This window comes from Halichoerus grypus, chromosome 7 (genome assembly GCF_964656455.1).
Source record: "Halichoerus grypus chromosome 7, mHalGry1.hap1.1, whole genome shotgun sequence".
In the NCBI taxonomy this organism is placed as follows: Eukaryota; Metazoa; Chordata; class Mammalia; order Carnivora; family Phocidae; genus Halichoerus; species Halichoerus grypus.
In genome coordinates, this window is record NC_135718.1 from 127,207,244 (window position 1) to 127,224,286 (window position 17,043).

Below are 17,043 nucleotides of genomic sequence, written 5' to 3' on the forward strand. Positions count from 1 at the left end.
GCTGCCCAGGGTGAACACCCTCTTCCCTCCTCCCCACACCCCTGCTCCCTTGCACCCTTCACACTTCTTACGACCTCTGCTCACGCTCTTCCTCTTCCAGTGGTCTGACTTGTGTCCTTTGCTGTCACCCCTGAAAATAATCCCTTCCTCAACAATCTGTTCTCACATTGTGGATTTCTCCTCTGCAGGGGCTCGCCTGTCGTCTCCCTTTCCCTGAATTAATCAACACCCCGCCACTTTGCAGCAACTCTCTCTATTGAACTCCTTGCAAAAGCTGTTTCCTGTGCGCTTGGCCATTTTTTCTCACTTTCTGGTCACTGACTGCTCCATCCTTATCATTGGCTTCGACGCCACAGTCTACCCTGCTCAATGGATGGCTTCCTCATCGAAGACCAAGTGGCTTTGCTGGCTTGAACTCCGCGGGAACCTCAACTCCGCAGCTGGCTGGTCCCAGCCGAGGCTTCGACCATCACTTCTGTGCATCAGACACCAGCCCCTGTGGTTGGAGCTGCTCCCCTGATGGATGCAGAGCGACACTCAGCCCCTCTCCTGCATTTCCAACCACTCGCTACCCATTTCCACTTGTGTATCCAGCACCCAAACCCACAGCACCGGAACAGAATCATGGTGAGTGCTCCCTCCAAGTCTTTCTTTTTGGGAGGTACTGAGTCACCCTGACTCCTTCCTTCCTGTGGCTCCAGGTCACCAAATCCTCTTGCCTCTGAGATTTTCTGTTCCTCGCCTGCCATCTGAGCCCCAACTCTCATTGCTTCATGCCCATTTGTTTTGCATCCCCTCTTGCTACCATGGATGAACTGTGGCTTTCTTAAATCCAGCTTCTCCCCTGGGACACTGGGTCTTAAACATTTTCATTTATTCAAAGGCTTTGCTCCTATAGTTACGTCCTCACAACCAGATATTTGCAGAGCCTGAGGATATGCTGTCATTTCTCCCATTTTCTTTTCTTTTCTTTTTTTTTTTAAGATTTTATTTATTTATTTGACAGAGAGAGAGATAGCGAGAGAGGGAACACAAGCAAGGGGGAGTGTGAGAGGGAGAAGCAGGCCTCCCGTCGAGCAGGGAGCCCGATGCGGGGCCCGATCCCAGGACCCTGAGATCATGACCTGAGCCAAAGGCAGACGCTTAACGACTGAGCCACCCAGGCACCCCTATTTCTCCCATTTTCAAGGAAACCCTCCTTGGCTCCACATTCTCCCCCAGCCTCTATCCTATTTCTCTCTGTAGAGAGAAACACCCTAAAGGAATTGCCCCTCTTTGCATTCTTTGCTCTCCCTCCCTGGTCCACTGCAACCAGGCATTCTTCCCCATAATTCCAATGAAACTGCTCTTGCCAAGGTCCCCCTTGATCTTCCCATTGCCAAAATCAAATCAATGCTCGGCTCTCATCTTCCTCGACTCTTCTGTTCTCCTTTATCTCAGGACACCACTCTCTTTTGGTTCGCCTGCCTCAGCAGCGGCCAGTGCTTCCTCAGTCTGTTCGCTGGTTCCTCCTCGTCTCTCCAATCACTAAACATGGGAGCATTCCAGGGCTCAGCCTTCGGACCCTTTCTCTCTAGATACCTTCTCCCTTCTCAGCAGATGTCGTCCTTCCCCCACGACTTTAAATACCATCTTCAAATTTAGACACCCCCAACCTGCCCTAACCTCTAAGCTCAACTCATAAATCCCAGCCTACTTGGTGTCTCTATCCAGATGCCTTGTAAGCAGCCTAAATTACCATGTCTAAAATAGAAATCTTGGTTTCTGCCCCACACCTGCTTTTCTAGCAGTTTCCATATCTCAGTAAACAGAAGCTCAATTCCTTGGACAAAAATCCTTGCAGTCACCTTCAGTTTGTTTTTTCTCTCTCACTCTAAATCAAGGCCATGTGCAAATTCTGTCAGCGCAACCTCCCAAACAGATTGCCACAATTCTTGCTACATCCACAGCTAGCTGCCAAGTCACCATCACCTCTCATGGACAATCACAACAGCCTCCTGACTGCCCTCCCTGGGCCAGCCCCGTGTCCCCAACAGCTTGCTCTCAACACAGCAGCCAGGGGATCCTTTTAGGACTAAAGTCAGACCAGGTTTAAGCCCTCCAAACGGCTCTCATCTCTCTCAGAATAAAATGCAAGATCGTAACCATGGCCTTCAAGGGACTAAGCCATCTGGCCCCTGGCCTTCTGTCTCTGAACTCATGTCCAGCATTCTCCACGCCAGCCACGAGGGTTTCCTGCAATCCCTCAAACTCAGGGCCTTTGCACTCACTCGTTTTTCTGTCCCAACTATCCCAACACCTACATGGCTCACTCCTTTGCTTTATTCACGTCGTCACTCAAATATCTTCCTGACACCAACGCTTCATTCCCTTCCCTTCTAAGCTTTTATCCTGCTTTATTTTTCTTTGGAATACACACTGGGCCTACCCGCCATGTTAGAGATTTTTAATTGTCTGCTTGCCCCCATGTTCTTGTTCATTGCTGTATCTCTAGCATGGGTAGGAGGTACTCGACAAATATTATGTAATAAGTAAATAAATGACCTACTCCCTAACTGGGCGCTCTCATTTTAGTCATTCTTACCTCTTGCCCCTTGCCTCTAGATTAATTTTTTAGAAGAATAGCTTTAATCCTTCTACTGCTCGGTTCAAACACCTCCTGTGACTTCCCATTGCCTGCTACATAAAATTCAAGGCCCCCTTGCCACCCCTTCCCTCTCTAGTCGTACCCCCTCTCCCTTCCTCCGCATGCTCACATGCTTCTGCTAAACAGGACCTCTCAGTGCCCTGAATCTTCCATCATTCATCTCCTACTCCGTGCCCCTCCTACAGCAGCCTGCCTGTGGTGCTTGCTCTTCCCTCCGCCTCCAATCACCAGCGCCCCTTCCTTCAGGACCCACTTCAGTTTGTGCCACCTCCATGAAGCCTTCTCTGACCACTCCATCCAGAGAAGACCTTTCCCTTCCACAACAGCTCTTGCCTTGGGCAGCCTGGCACATGGGTTATGTCCGCCTGGAATCTGAGTTATCTGTCCGTTCTGTAGGCTTGTGGCTCCTGGCATTTCCATCTTTGTAAGTCCCCAGGGTGCCATGCTGCACACACAGTGGGGGACTGAACACATTTCTGGGGACCGAACAAGTGCCTGCACCCCACCCCGGTGATGGCTCTGTTTGCCTGATACTCACGTCGATTTCACTGAGGATGACGTCGATGATGCTGCCGATGACAATCAAGAAGTCAAACACATTCCAGGGGTCTCCAAAATAGCCCTGGAAGGACAGTGATGGGAGAATCAGGGGGTGAGCTTTAGGGGGGAAGGAGTTTGGGTGGCCAGCAGGTGGTGGTGGCCCCCAGTGGAGGTAATGCAGAATGGCCAAGCCGGGCCAAGGTGGGGTGCACGTGGCTCTACTTTCTACCAGGGCTCCCTCATGCCCCCACACCCCGCTACCTCCTCTCCCTTGGGCTCTGTATTTCTCTCCCTCCAGAGCATGATGTGGTTGGAGGGGAGGGAGAGAATGGTTGAGAACTCAGGATTCGGGGTCCTGGTCCGGATGGGGAACTCTTTTTCATCCTCCCCAGCTCGAAGCCCTGTCTGGGGCTCGATGGTATGGACCTGCCAGGGGCTGGCCAGGTGGGCTGGGTGCAGTGGGAGTGGACTGGGGAACCAAAGACACAGCAAAATACTCCCCCAGCCCTGGGCCTCTTCTTCAGAAGCTGAAGGGGAGGCAGGGCACATAAGACACGCTCAACAGAGGGCGCAGGAAAGAGGCAGCCAACACCTGTTATCATCACCAGTTCTGGCAGCCTGAATATCTTGCGTGCCCTGTGTTTGGAGGTGGAAACGGGCCAAGGAGTAAGCAGAGTGGGAGCAGAAGTGCTGGACGAAGGAGCCCTTCAGTAGAACAAGACTGGGGTGGGGGTGCTCCATGAGAAGACCCCCATCCCACCAGGCTCCACCTGCTCATCTTGTCCTGTATCCCAGGGCTCACCCTGGCCTTGAACGCCATGAGCTTGAGGACCATCTCCAGGGTGAAGATGATGGTGAAGGCCACATTGAGGATGTCCGAGATGTGGTTCATCTCCTCTGACTGGTTGTAGTGCTGTGGAGAGGCACAGAGAGGGGGCTGCAAGGACCCGGCTTCCCCGCCCTGCGGGCTGCATCCCAGAGCTCCATGCTCTTCCCAGGCCGCCCCCGATCCTCTTCCTCGGGCTTCCTGCCCAATTTCTTTTAAATCTCAGAATACTAGGTGCCTGCTTTAGCCATCCCCTGAACTCCACCAAGTCTGATGGATCCCCTTCTCCCCCGAAGAGATGGTGCAAGGAGGAGGCGAGAGTCCTGGGAGGAGGCGAGAGTCCTGCTGAGCAGGCTGGTCCACACGTGGGCTACAAGGCCAGAGCTCACTTCCAGATCTGTTACGGGACGGCCAGGAGGAGAGGTCCCCCAGCAGGGCTCTGGGACAGGTTCCATCTAGTCATCCGAGCACAGGACCAGGAGAGAAGATCGCTGGTTCTAGAGCTGGTATTATCAGCAACTGCTGGAATACTGGTGGGTCGCTGAGCTCACCAGGCTGACTATCTGCACACTGCCCCCCGCCCCCTGCCCCCTGCCCCGTGACGGCGAGGCAGTCGAAGCAAGGACCTCAGCCCCCATGCCCCACCACTGTGATCCTCCTTCAATCTATTTCCTTATAACAGTTGCCAGAAACCTCTTACTCTTTTTGGAAAGTTGACAAAATCCCACTTTTCCCACAAAACCTTCCCAGGTAGTTCAGAAGGATCTGGTGGCTGCCCCCACCCTACCGTGTCTCGGCAGGACTGCCTAAGTCTGTGCCCGGTTCAGACCCAAACTTGAGCCACTGCTCACGATCCTCTGTAGGACCTGGGCCTGCTGGCTCCGTGATTCCTTTTCCATGTCCTCATCACAGGGCAATGCGGAGTCCTGCGGCCGGGTGTGTCTCAGGGAGCCTAGCTGCACAATTCTATTTATACAGGCCTGACGGGATCCGATGCTTAATTAAGGTTTGCTAACGATGCTGCTGATTATGATATTGTCTATAAAGTATGCTCAACTCCTAGGAGACACCTGTTCTGTGAATATTAAATCCATTTTTCTGGAGACCGGAGCCAAAATGCCAACCAACTCCATCGTCCACATTTGCAGCAGCAGAACATAGACCGAGAAGGCACTCTCTACTTCCTACGCTGCCTTGTCCTTCTGCTTAGCCATCTCCTGTTTACAGAACTGTGTAGCTATTTGTATGTGTGAATTCCTTCTTAATAAACTGGTGGGTGCCTGGCAACAAGGCCTGGGCCCAGGGCGCTTCTCTGTCCCCCACGGCACCTCGGAGGTGCCAGGAAAAGTATCTTGGGGGGCGGGGGGGGGCAAGAGAGAGGAACCCTGCCCTAGCCACCTGCCCTGCCCCGGTGCCGGTCCATCAGACCCTTGTCTGCCGGGGGCGGGGGGCCCTTACCTGCATGCCCAGGCAGATGGTGTTGAGCATGATGAGGGCAAACATCAGGTATTCGAAGTAGGAGGAGGTGACGACGTACCACACCTGGTACTGCCATGGGTTTTTGGGGATATAGCACCTCAGCGGGCGGGCCTTCAGGGCGTACTGCACACACTGCCGCTGAGACACAACACAGGGCGGGTCAGCACGGAGGGCCCCTCCTCGCTCTCACACTCACGTGCATGGGCTGGAGGGCCCCCTGCATTCTGGTCAGCCAGGAGCAGCTGTGGCCAGGAGCTCGTGGCTGATGGGCTCTGCTGGCCTGTTTAGGGGAAGAGTCCCAGTGGGCCCGTGGGCTCCCCCTGTGTTCCCCCAGCCTATTTCAAACATGGCCCTAGCCCCAGTCAGGGCTCTGAAGGGCCTCCTCGGGGCACGATGAGGGTTTCATGAGCGGACTCCCACACCACCAACTTGTGTTGCTTCATGTTGGGGATGGGTCAGAGATGGGGTAGTGTGTGGAGGCTGGGTCTGGGCATGAAATGGAAGTTCTGGGGTCATCCTTGGCCCCAGGACTTTCACAGTCCAGAGCCTAGGGCTCAGGCTGGCAGAAGGTCTGCTGGAGCTCTGCTCTCCACCTCAGCCCAGGCACCTGGTTCTTGTTCAGCTCACAGTTCTTGTACTCAGTCTCCCCCTGCTCCTGGAAGGTGACGATGACGAAGCCCACAAAGATGTTCATCATGAAGAAGGCAATGAGGATGATGTAGATGATGAAGAAGATGGCCATCTCCACCCGGTTGTTGTAGACGGGACCCATGTCCTCCTTGTATGAGTCTATGGCCTGGTAAAGTAGCCTTGGGATGGGCAGAGAAAAGTCTGGGCTGGACTGGGGTGATGAGGCAGAGTGTCAGGCCAGGAAGGTTGGGTTTTACCCCACTGGCCATGGGGAGCCAAGGGAGCTTTCTGAACCATCAAGCAAAAGGAGGGAAATTAGGACCATGCCAGAAAATGCTGGAAGAGGTCCTGGAAAGGGACCGCTTTTCAGTGGGATGCCCCATCTATCCTAATCAACGAGTAGGGCTCCCCATGCAGGCAGAGAGGCCTACACCTGTTGGGGGACGAGGGACATTTTGTCAGCACCGCCAGGTCAGGATGTCTTTGGGGTGGCCAGTCAACATATAGTCTTCCAAACCCTCCAAGCTGGTGGGTCTGTTGAGCGCTTACCACAGGCCTGGCATCACAGAGCAGAGAGGGCTGCAGAAGGGCAAGATGGCTCCCTGGCACTGCCCGCACCGTGCCCATGTGGGACCCAGGCCCCAGCCCTCACTCACTGAGGCCATCCCTCAAAGGTGGACACCGTGAAGAGTGACATCATGGCCGAAAGCACATTGTCAAAGTGGAAATCGCTGTGTATCCACTGGCGCGGACGCAGCTCCATCTGTGTGGGGTCCCCATCCTTGTACACGTAGTAGTAGCCCCTGAGGTAGGGAGGCTCAGTCACTCCACTGTGCAAGGCCGGGCCGCTTCCTCCCCTCCCACATCCTCTGGGCCTGGGCAGTGAGCACGCAGGAGAAATGAAGGCCAAGACCGGGGACCAGAGGAGACACTGCTGGGCACTCCCTCACCGCAGTTACCCAAGGAAAGACACTTTAGGACACCCCTGCTGGGCCTAGGGGCTCAGGTTCCCCAGGTCCCCCTCACACAAGGTCCCCCATCCGGTGGCCGTCCCACCATGTGCCCTCAGCCAGCAGCGCTCAGCCCACCTGCACTCCTTCTCCGTCATCTTGGATAAGTCATTGCAGCTGAAGAACTTCCCCTGTGTCCCAAGAAGGAGGGAGGGAGGGAGGGACACACATGGTCACAGAAACATCATTCCACGGGCTACAGGGGTGACTAGTGGAAGGGAGAGGGGAAGGCAGGGCATGTGGAAGGAGGAGCCTTTTTCTTTCAGAGGGGGCAGGGCCCCAGAATGGTCTTTCTCCTTCCCCATCATCCGTCATCCGTTCCCTCAGCTACCCTGTGGGCTTCCCCACCAGGCCTGAGGCTGCCAAGGCTGGGAAGCCAGTTCCTTAGCAGGAGCCTTGGCTGCGAGCCCCAGGCTGGGCCTGAGGGGAAGGGAATATGAATACAGCTTGGCCCTGATCCTCCCTCAGGCAGACCCCTGTCCCCCACTGTTTAGGACGCCCTCTTGGGGTCTCCCCATTACAGACCAAAAAGAAGGGTTGCCCCACCTCCCACCTTCCCTCTCCTGCCAGTGGGGTGGCCACAGGGCTGCTGTGGGAATGAGAGCTACAGGGATGGAGCCCATTGGGCTGTGATGGTGCAAAGTGGAACAGGGGTCCCAGCACGCCCCTGCCCGAGGGCCTGAACAGACCCCAGCGCTGTGCCCCCCTATACTGATTTCAGGCAGAGCGGTTTCTTTTTTTATCTACATCACAGGCTGGGCACCCACAGTGCCCAGTTTGTTTGAAGAAAACAAGTTGATTGCTAGGTCTTCATGTGGCTAAATGAAGTTTGAAATCCATGGAATCTGGTCGGGTTCCCTCAGAGGCCCCCCGAGGGAAGTGCTTCGGTCGAGGACATGGGACTAGTCGAAGTCACAGCTGTCCTACCCGCCGCAGGTGCCTACTCTTCCCACCCCCTTTCCAGTCGCCGGAGCAGAGGGGCCAGCACAGGGGAGGCAGGTGACACTGGGGGAGAAGCAGGGAGAGGACATACCTGCCACCGGGCAGGTTTGAGGGGACTTGAAACCAAACACTCAATTTCATATAGAAAGCAAACTCTTGATGTGATGGGGAATGCATGCGACAAGGGTCTGCGGGGGGAAACGGGAGGTAAAATGCCACTTGGAACTGATGTCTGACCATTACCGGAATGGGCAGTAGCTGGGGGTCTTTTGAGAAGAGACTAAAACACAGGGGGTGTTTGTGGGTTTGCAGGACAGCTGCTCTTGCTTGGAAGGGACACAGGAGCCAAAGGAAGGGGTTGCTTATTCATTCCTTAAGGGAGTGTATCCTGTGGGCTGTCTACAGGCCAGGCCCAGGCTGGGTGCCCGGGTCAGGGATGAGTCAGACAGACTCTGCCCTCAGGAGGACCCAGGGCCCCTGGCCTGGCAGTGGAGGGGGCAGGAGGGTGAGGGAAGGGGGCAGCCCTCTGCTGGAGCTAGGAGAAGGTCCCACGCAGGTCACAGTAGGCACTGTTTTGAGGCTCAGCTATCTCAATCTCGATGCGGTTTCCTGGGTGATGCCCCCTCCACCGCTCCAGGACAGTAACCCACAGGACCCATCTCCCTTCAGGTCATCTGGGAACCCCACCCTGACTGCTCTCCCCAAAGCCTGCTCCCTGCCCACAGGGAGAGACTTGTGGGGTTTGCTTCATGACCCCTGGCCCCTTCTCAGCCTTAGCAGAGGCCCTGGCCCAGAGAAAAGGCTCCGTAAATGTTGTTGAATGAGTGAATGATTGTAAGAGGATGACATTGCCTAAGTCTGACTGAGGTGACATCATCGTGATTATCACGCTCCGGGGGGCAGGAGGAGATCGGGGCAGGAGGAGATCGGGGCAGGAGGAGATCGGGGCAGGAGAAGATCGGGGCAGGAGGAGATCGGGGCAGGAGAAGATCGGGGCAGGAGGAGATCGGGGCAGGAGAAGATCGGGGCAGGAGAAGATCGCGTCGCGAGAGACAGTGGCAAGGGTGTTGGGAAATGTACTCAGATACCAATTTCTGTGGGAAAGTCGGAGGCATCCGGAAATCAGCTGGGTGGGAGGGGACACCCTTGCAGGGCTGATTCCTAGAGAGGAACTGCAGGGCTGTGTCCTCCCAGGAAGGTGAGAACAGAATGAGGCAGCTCCCAGACTAGAATGATGGCCTCCCTCCCTCAGAGGCTGCTGGTAGGTAGGAATGATGCCAGACACAGCAGCCGGGAGAATGGGGTGCAGAAGCCCAGCTGACTGAAGAAAGTGGAGGGGACGGGGCTGGAGTGAGGAGCATGTTTAGACAAGCTTGGCAGGATGGGAGGGGTGGCAGGGGTGCTCACAGGGCCCGGCAGGTAGGGGAGGGGCCTCCATCCTCAAGGAGAAGCCACGGAGAGCCAGGAAGACAGCAGGTGCAATGGCCATGGCGGCCAGCAGAGCCACGGGGGCCAGGGAGGGGTATCACCCGGGAAACCGCATCCAGACTCCAGATGGCTTAGCCTCACAACCCTGTGCACTCAAGGACATCTGTTTGCACAGTTTGGGGCTCCCTTTGCTTAGAGGCAGGGAACAGACCAGCTCTGGCCTTGGCCTGACAGCTGGCCCCAGAGCTGGGGAAGGGAGGCAGGCTTCCCCGCGCGGGCGGGGCTCACCTTGAAGAGCTGGACGCCAATGCAGGCGAACATGAACTGCAGGAGGGTGGTGACCAGGACGATGTTCCCGATGGTGCGGATGGCCACAAACACGCACTGCACCACGTGCTGCGGAGGGAGACCAGGTCGGCACCCTCCCACCCTTGCTATCCCTTGCTCCCTCTCAGCCAGGTGGAGGCAGAGAGACGTTCCTGGGGGACACAGGGCTGCCCAGCCTCATCCTCCTCCCCCCTACTCCCGTTTGGCAAAGGGGATGGAACACACGCTGGGCTGAGGTTTCTAGAGTCAGGCCCTTGCAGCCCCTCTTTCCTGCTCCTGGGGTCCTGCACACGCCCTCTCACCTTCAGGCCTTTGGCTCTGTTGATGGCCCGGAGGGGTCTGAGCACCCTCAGCACCCTCAGGATTTTCACCACGGAGATGGCGCTGGACCTGGGGGAGGGCAGCCGAGGGGTGGGGGCTGAGGGCAGCTAGCTCTGGCCTGGCATAGCCCCCCCTCATTGAAATCCATGGAATCTGGTCGGGTTCCCTCAGAGGCCCTCCCTCAGAGGGCCTCTCCACCTGAAAGCCCTCCCACCATTCCCCACCCTCCCGTAGGCTGCCCGTGTGCTCTGCCCCAGGGTAAAGCCGCCTCCTGCTAACAGTAAGGGACTCCTCCCCCGCTGGCTACAGGCTCTGTTTCTCCCAGCAGACTGGGGTCCCCCCAAAGGTAGGGGCTGTGCTCTCCGCAGTTGCTGGAGGACTGCCTTCTCCTCGCCGCATCCCCTCCTACTTTCCAGGACACTGCTCTGCCCGCTGAGCACGGTCCCTTCAGTCCAGTTGGTGACACCCCTGGGGGCCCTGGACCCCCATCCCCAGCCCTGAGAATCCCTCCCCTTGCAGCTTGGGGCCCACCAGCATGCAGTGGGTGGGGCTCCACTCCAAGGAGGGGACCCCCCTCCCCAGGCCGGCCCCTGCCCCTGGCTCACTCGAGTCCCATTGAGATGAGTGACACGGCCACCACCAGCAGGTCCAGGATGTTGAAGTAGTTGCGGCAGAAGGAGCCCTTGTGCAGGAAGGCGCCGTAGGTCGTCATCTGGGGGCAGAGGCAGCATCCTGGGTGGGTGGGGGGCTTGGGAACAGGCCTGTCCCCACAAAGAAGGGCTTCTCGAGGCAAGAGCCACCTGTCTGCTCACAAGGCACTCGCTGAGGCAAATAGCTGCCAGGGGTCTCTGTCCTTCACTCCACTCCTTGCTGCGTCCTCAGGGCTGTTTCTCCCATTCTCTGCTCCCAGTTCTGGAAACAGGACTTCTCACAGGCAGCTATGCCACGCTTGGCTCTCTGAGCTCATCTCTCTGCTCAGAGGCCATAGGGCGCCCCAGTCTCCTGTCCCCTGGGGCCACAGAATGGGGAAGCCCCGGCCCCTCTTTTCCCCTGCACAACATGATGAAATGCCTATTCCTCCTCCCCAGAAGGCTTCTTCAGAAGTCGCCTCTGCCCTGAGGATTGCTGAGTCGGGCTGAACAACCCGGCGAGGACCGGAAGACCTTCACCAGGTCCCTGACCCCTCCTGTCCCCGTTGTCCCACTTTCTCGCTGGTCTCTCAGCTTCTTTCCTGTGCTCTGTGATAATCTCCCAGGCCCTTTGCACCAACACATTTATATCCTTGAAGTCTGATGAGCTCAAAGCCTTTCTAGGCATTGAAGGCGATTTCATCTCAACTTGCCTTCCTGACTTCTGAAGCCAGGCCTCCCGTGTGTTCTGTGCTATGTCCCAGCCCAAAGGGACCACTTTCTCCTCTCTGAGCATATCCCAAACACCTTTTCACAATGCATGTGCTGTTGTTCTGTCCTCCCGGACTAGCCCTGCTATCTCTCCCTAATGAAGTCCTGTCCAACCTCAAGGTCTAACTCTAATGCCACCACCTCCAGGAAGCCCTCTGGGACCTCAGGGAAGGCACCATCCCTCTGCTCAACTCCTTTAGTATTCAAGGGCCCTGATGTAAGGAACTATTCTGAATTCATATTGCAGCTGCTCTGGGCTATTCTTCCTGCAAAGCCCCCCTCTCCCCTCTTCAGTCATGAAGGTGAAGGCTGGGGCTACTGGGTCTGTCACAGATGGGCCCTCCCTCTGCCTCCCACACCCTCTACGGTGGTGAGGGTAACGGTGTGAACTCCGTGTGTCCGCCTGAGAATGGGAGAGCAGTGATGTGCTATGGGTAAGGAAGGGGAGGGCCATGATAGGGCAGAGCTGCCAGAAACCCACCCAGGGTGGAGGTCACTTCTCTGGGGACTCCTGGAGAGGTCATGTGTCACAAAGGTCTAGGAACAAATCACAGCTCCCTGGGTCTATTCTTAGGCTAACTGTGCCTTCCCTCTGGGGGAAAAATGCCCAAGGCTTCATAGAGACGGGTTGTGCTCACTGAGAGGTGCTGAGAGGTGCACAGGCTGCAGGTTGGTTGTACTTCATGTCCCCACCTGGTCACCTGCTCACCTGCTTGCCCAGCTTACGAGCAACAACCCCATCTGCTCTCCTGGGTCTGGTGAGTCCTTCCCTGATGTTTTCCGCTTTCCTCTTGCTTTTCCCTGCAACCCGGCCTCTGAGTGAGGGCAGCGTGTGTAAGTTGGAGCCACGTCAGGTCTGTTTCCTGGCCTGTAGACACCGCTCACCCAGGCTATCCTACAGCCTTCACTCACCTTGAGGACAATCTCCACAGTGAAGACAGAGGTGAACGCGATGTCAAAATACCCAAGGATCTGGTGACAGCGTAGGGGGGACAGAAGTCAATGAGAGGAAGGGCCAAACAATGATATCATTATTATCTTCAACACCGTCACCACCACCACCACCATCATTGCCATTATCATCACCACCATTACCACAGTCATCATCACTATCACTATCACCACCACCACTACCACCATCACCATCACCACCACCATCACCATCATCATCACCACCACCATCATCATCACCACTACCATCATCATCGCTATCACCATCACCACCACCAACACTACCATCATTGCCATTACCATCACCACCATTACCACAGTCATCACCACTATCACCATCACCACCACCACCACCATCATCATCACCACCACCATCATCATCTCTGTCACCATCACCACCATCACCATCACCACCACCACCACTACCATCATTGCCATTACCATTACCACCATCATCATCAGCACTATCACCATCACCACCACCACCATCACCACCACCATCACCATCATCACCACCACCATCATCACCACCACCATCATCGCTGTCACCATCACCACCACCACTACTACCATCATTGCCATTACCATCACCACCATTACCACAGTCATCACCACTATCACCATCACCACCACCACCACCATCATCATCACCACGACCATCATCATCACTGTCACCACCACCACCATCACCACCATCATCATCGCTGTCACCATCATCATCGCTGTCACCATCACCATCATCATCACCACCACCACCATCACTACCATCATCACCATCACCATCACCACTACCACCACGACTACCACCATTACCACCATCACCATCATCATTAAAACTCGGCATCAAGAGCCTGTCTGTGCTGCATGCTGTGACAACACTGTTCAGAAGGAGTGGTTTGGGCAGTCTTGGCCCTCCAGGGACTTAAACTCTAAGAGACTCTGATGGCCTACGGCCGTGTAGAACATACATTGAACTCTGAGCACCAGAGTGAAGTGTGCAGGTGGCTGAGGCCTGGGGTGGGGAGGGGTGCCGTGCTGGCAGAAAGCAGGGGTCCACCATCACCTGATTCCTCACAGACTCGGCCCGGATGGGGTCCTCAGCGGCCAGTGCAGCACTGCTGAGCAGGATGAAGAGCAGGATGAAGTTGGTGAACCAGGTAGCATTGACAATACGATGACACAAGACACGGATCCTGTTGGGGGGACGGCGAGGGGATCAGGAGAGCTGTGAGCTCTCAGGCACTCAGGCCTCTCCAGCCTCTGTCTGGCAGAGAGACACTGGAACCCTCCGTCCCGGGTCAGTGGAGAAGGATGGCCTACATCTGAACAGTCCTCTGGCTGGACACGCGGGACCCCCGCCCCTCATTCGGTTCCTGCAGCCTCAGTCCCCTCTCCCAACCAAACCCCGTCCCCCACCCACCCCAGTACTCCTCCGCCACCCTGTGGTTTCCAGCCAAATGAATGGGGCAGGCGGATCTCCATCCATGAAGCAGACAGATGAAACTCTGTGACGACTATAGTCTATGCATATTTTAAAGGTGTAAAACTGTGAAGCCAATAAGAACTACAGCTTCACCTGGTTCTCATTCCCTTGTCCTGTCTAAATTTGCCCTCAGAAAGGAACCAAAATATACAAAATATACACCGCTTAGGTGTAAGTAACTGCTAAGGTTTCAAGCACTACTTCTCCCAGAGATACTAGCATTTTAAACAGGGCGCAAGATCTTAGTTAAGGGAGTCAGTTTCTCACGGTGTAATTGTAAGCCCAGAGAATCAGGAGAAAGGGGTCTTTTCAGAGCAGAAACCAGCCCTTTTTGAGAGCCCCATCAGTCACCCGACACAGCAGCCGTGGGGCCACCCACTTGTTGGTGGGGCTGAAGATGAAGAAGGAGCTGGCTTCTGGAATGGGTACTGCCTTCTCTTTCAGCTGCAGCTCAGCCAGGGGGCGTGGTCGGGGGCTCACGGGGATCTCAGGCTCATCTTCTTCATCATCACCTGTGGGGAGGGGAGAGAGAGAAATCAGGGGCATCTTTACATACTTTACTGCTCCCCAGGCTTCTGTGCTCTGAATGCAACCATGAACCCCCAGCAACCAGAAAGTGAGGGTGGTAGCAGGTCAATGCTGGCCACGAGGATGTCAGCAGAGTCCAGCCCAGGCATCTCCCTTTCCCCTCAGGGAATAGGTGTGAACTGTCAGGGAAAACTGTCGGTCCCAGAACCCTCCTGAAGTGGGGCCAGGAGCAAAGTCAAGGAGACTTGCTGTTTCATCTTCTGTCTCAGGGCTGGACTCACACCATCTCAAATGCTCGCAGCTGGGAAGTAGAGAGGGGACCCTGCTTCAGTTGAGACCTGAGGTGTGGTCCAGGCTCTGCCCCTAACTTGCTGAGCCAACTAGGCAAGTCACTGTCCTTCTTGGGCTTCAGCTTCCCAATTTGTGAAATTGATTAGGGGCAGGAGGCTTGTTGAAATAAATAGACTCTGAGTTCCTCTCCTGGGCTAGGATTCTAAAAATAATCATTTCAGAGAGGAACTGCCAGCATGAAAAAAAAAAATCAATATTCCTTGAGCTTCAGCCAGTCGCCAGTACGGAGGCAGATACCAGGGTGGGAGGGGTAGAGGAGGAAGAGATGGACCCTCTAGGTTTATTGGTAGGTCTCATGGCCTTATGAGACAGCTCCTCAGGGAGAAGGGGGAGGCGAGGATCCAGTGATCAAACTGCAGGGCGCTGTCAAAAGTCGGGGTGCCCCTCATTGTGCAGGTCTTGCCCAGTCTCTTGTTGCCCTCACCCCATAGTCACCTCATCTCTACCTCTACTGGCCCCCTGACAGAGCCCCTGGGGGAAGCCCAGAAAGAGCCACTATATTCTGCTCTCTGCACTCGATTCTGCTCTCCGCACAGGCTCTCAGCTTCACCACCCTTTCTCCTTCCTCACAACCAGTGTCCTCATGTGACCCTTCCCATCTTGCCCTGGCTGCCAAGGACCCCGAAACACATCTTATGCTTAATGGAAGAAACTGTTAATTCTTAGAGTTAGTATATTTGCTTTCTTTTTTCCCTTGTCTATGCCCGTTTTGTTAATTTCATTGTCCATATATTTTGTCCTAAGCTTAAGCCATTTCAAATGGTCTTTGGAAAGAAGCAGGATAAACATATTCAACCTCCTTGGTGAGAACTCTCTTCCAACTGCCCACCCCACATCCCCTCGACCCTCTACCCTCCCCCTTCTTTCTAACCCTTTTCCCTTTCCTTAACCTCCCATTTCCTGGGTCAGCCATTTTCCCCGGCACACCAGCCATGCTCATCTGCTAGGTCATGGTCCTTAGATGAAACAGCTTGAGATGAATTATTTTAAAACCCAAATATTCATTGCTAGCAGACATTTGAAGAAATATTATTAGTCCTGTCTCTATCAGCTCCATGCTCCCCACACATTCACTTTGCAAAATCCTTTCATGTGTTCATTCATTCTATTTATTGAGTGCCTATGCGGGTGCCATTTGGAGCACAAAAAGTCCCCCTGGAGCTTAAGAGTCACTGGGGCAAACAGATGCTAATCAGCCAATTTCACAAATAGCCGTGAAATTGCACCAGTGACCCTGTGCTCCGAGGACCCGTGAGTGAGCTAAGAGAGAACCTCAGAGCTCTGGGGCTTTCAGGCCTCTTCCACGTGGCTCTTTCACATGAACCCAGCCTGGTTCTGCTCTTCCCAAGGTGTTCTCTCCTTGGCACAGATGAATGGTTTTCTGTGGCAGCCACGGTTATCTGCATTTGGGAGATGTTCATCGTTCATCTGTGGCTGTGTATTACCCTCCTGCCCACCCTACCCTTGTCTCCTTCATTTTGATTTTCCCACAGTGCAAGTCAAGATTCTATTTATTCATGTGTCAGTCTAGCCCCCAGCACTGCCGGACACTTTGGGGGCGAGGAACCTGTCCATCTCCTACCCCATATAGACAGACATGTCCTCATCTGTGGTCTGCTCCGTGTGGCCAGAATGGAAAACTTGAAAATGGAGTCCTCAGCACTGAAGTACATAATGCGCACTCAACAAATACTAGCTGAATTAAATGAAAATAGAATGTGTGGGGTTTTCAATCGTGTGTATTGTAGAGAGAGGCAGGCTGGCAGATGGCTTACATGTGTGACTAGGTCAGAAGGGATGTCTCTGTGTCGTGATCCCCTCATGGAAGTGTCCAGGTAGGGGACACACAAGAGATTGCCCCTGGAGAGAAATCAGCCCCAGGATACACCCCCGACAGTCCCAGGATCCTCACCTGGGAAGTCAGCTGAAGGGTAGGGATCCTTCACTTCATTGACATTAGATTCAAATTCATCGATTTTCAGCTGTCGGAAGGAATACAATGAAGATGACGAAAGCAAACCTGCAGTTTCCGCTTACTGAGCATTTACTGGAGGGTCAGCGTGGGCGGTAGCTCAATCCTCCCTACAGCCTGGGGAGTAGGGAATATTAGGATCATTCCCTCTTTACAAATGAGAAGCCAGGCCCAGAATGGTCAGATGAGTTGCCAAGACCTCAGCCTG

General features: G+C 54.9%; 1 protein-coding gene across 1 annotated transcript in view; it reads right to left on the reverse strand.

Annotated features, from left to right (window-relative positions):
• The window catches only part of CACNA1S (calcium voltage-gated channel subunit alpha1 S), a 68,720-nt gene that overhangs the window by 15,329 nt on the left and 36,348 nt on the right, over nt 1-17,043 (reverse strand). The window contains exons 16-28 of the mRNA XM_036086684.2: nt 16,776-16,845; nt 14,364-14,496; nt 13,565-13,694; nt 12,463-12,522; nt 10,756-10,862; nt 10,132-10,219; nt 9,791-9,898; nt 7,211-7,263; nt 6,779-6,925; nt 6,100-6,301; nt 5,472-5,630; nt 3,990-4,100; nt 3,186-3,269 (exon numbers count right to left, since the gene is read on the reverse strand). Of these exons, the coding sequence (XP_035942577.1) occupies nt 3,186-3,269; nt 3,990-4,100; nt 5,472-5,630; nt 6,100-6,301; nt 6,779-6,925; nt 7,211-7,263; nt 9,791-9,898; nt 10,132-10,219; nt 10,756-10,862; nt 12,463-12,522; nt 13,565-13,694; nt 14,364-14,496; nt 16,776-16,845 (1,452 nt within the window). The remainder of the gene's footprint in view (nt 1-3,185; nt 3,270-3,989; nt 4,101-5,471; nt 5,631-6,099; nt 6,302-6,778; nt 6,926-7,210; nt 7,264-9,790; nt 9,899-10,131; nt 10,220-10,755; nt 10,863-12,462; nt 12,523-13,564; nt 13,695-14,363; nt 14,497-16,775; nt 16,846-17,043) is intronic.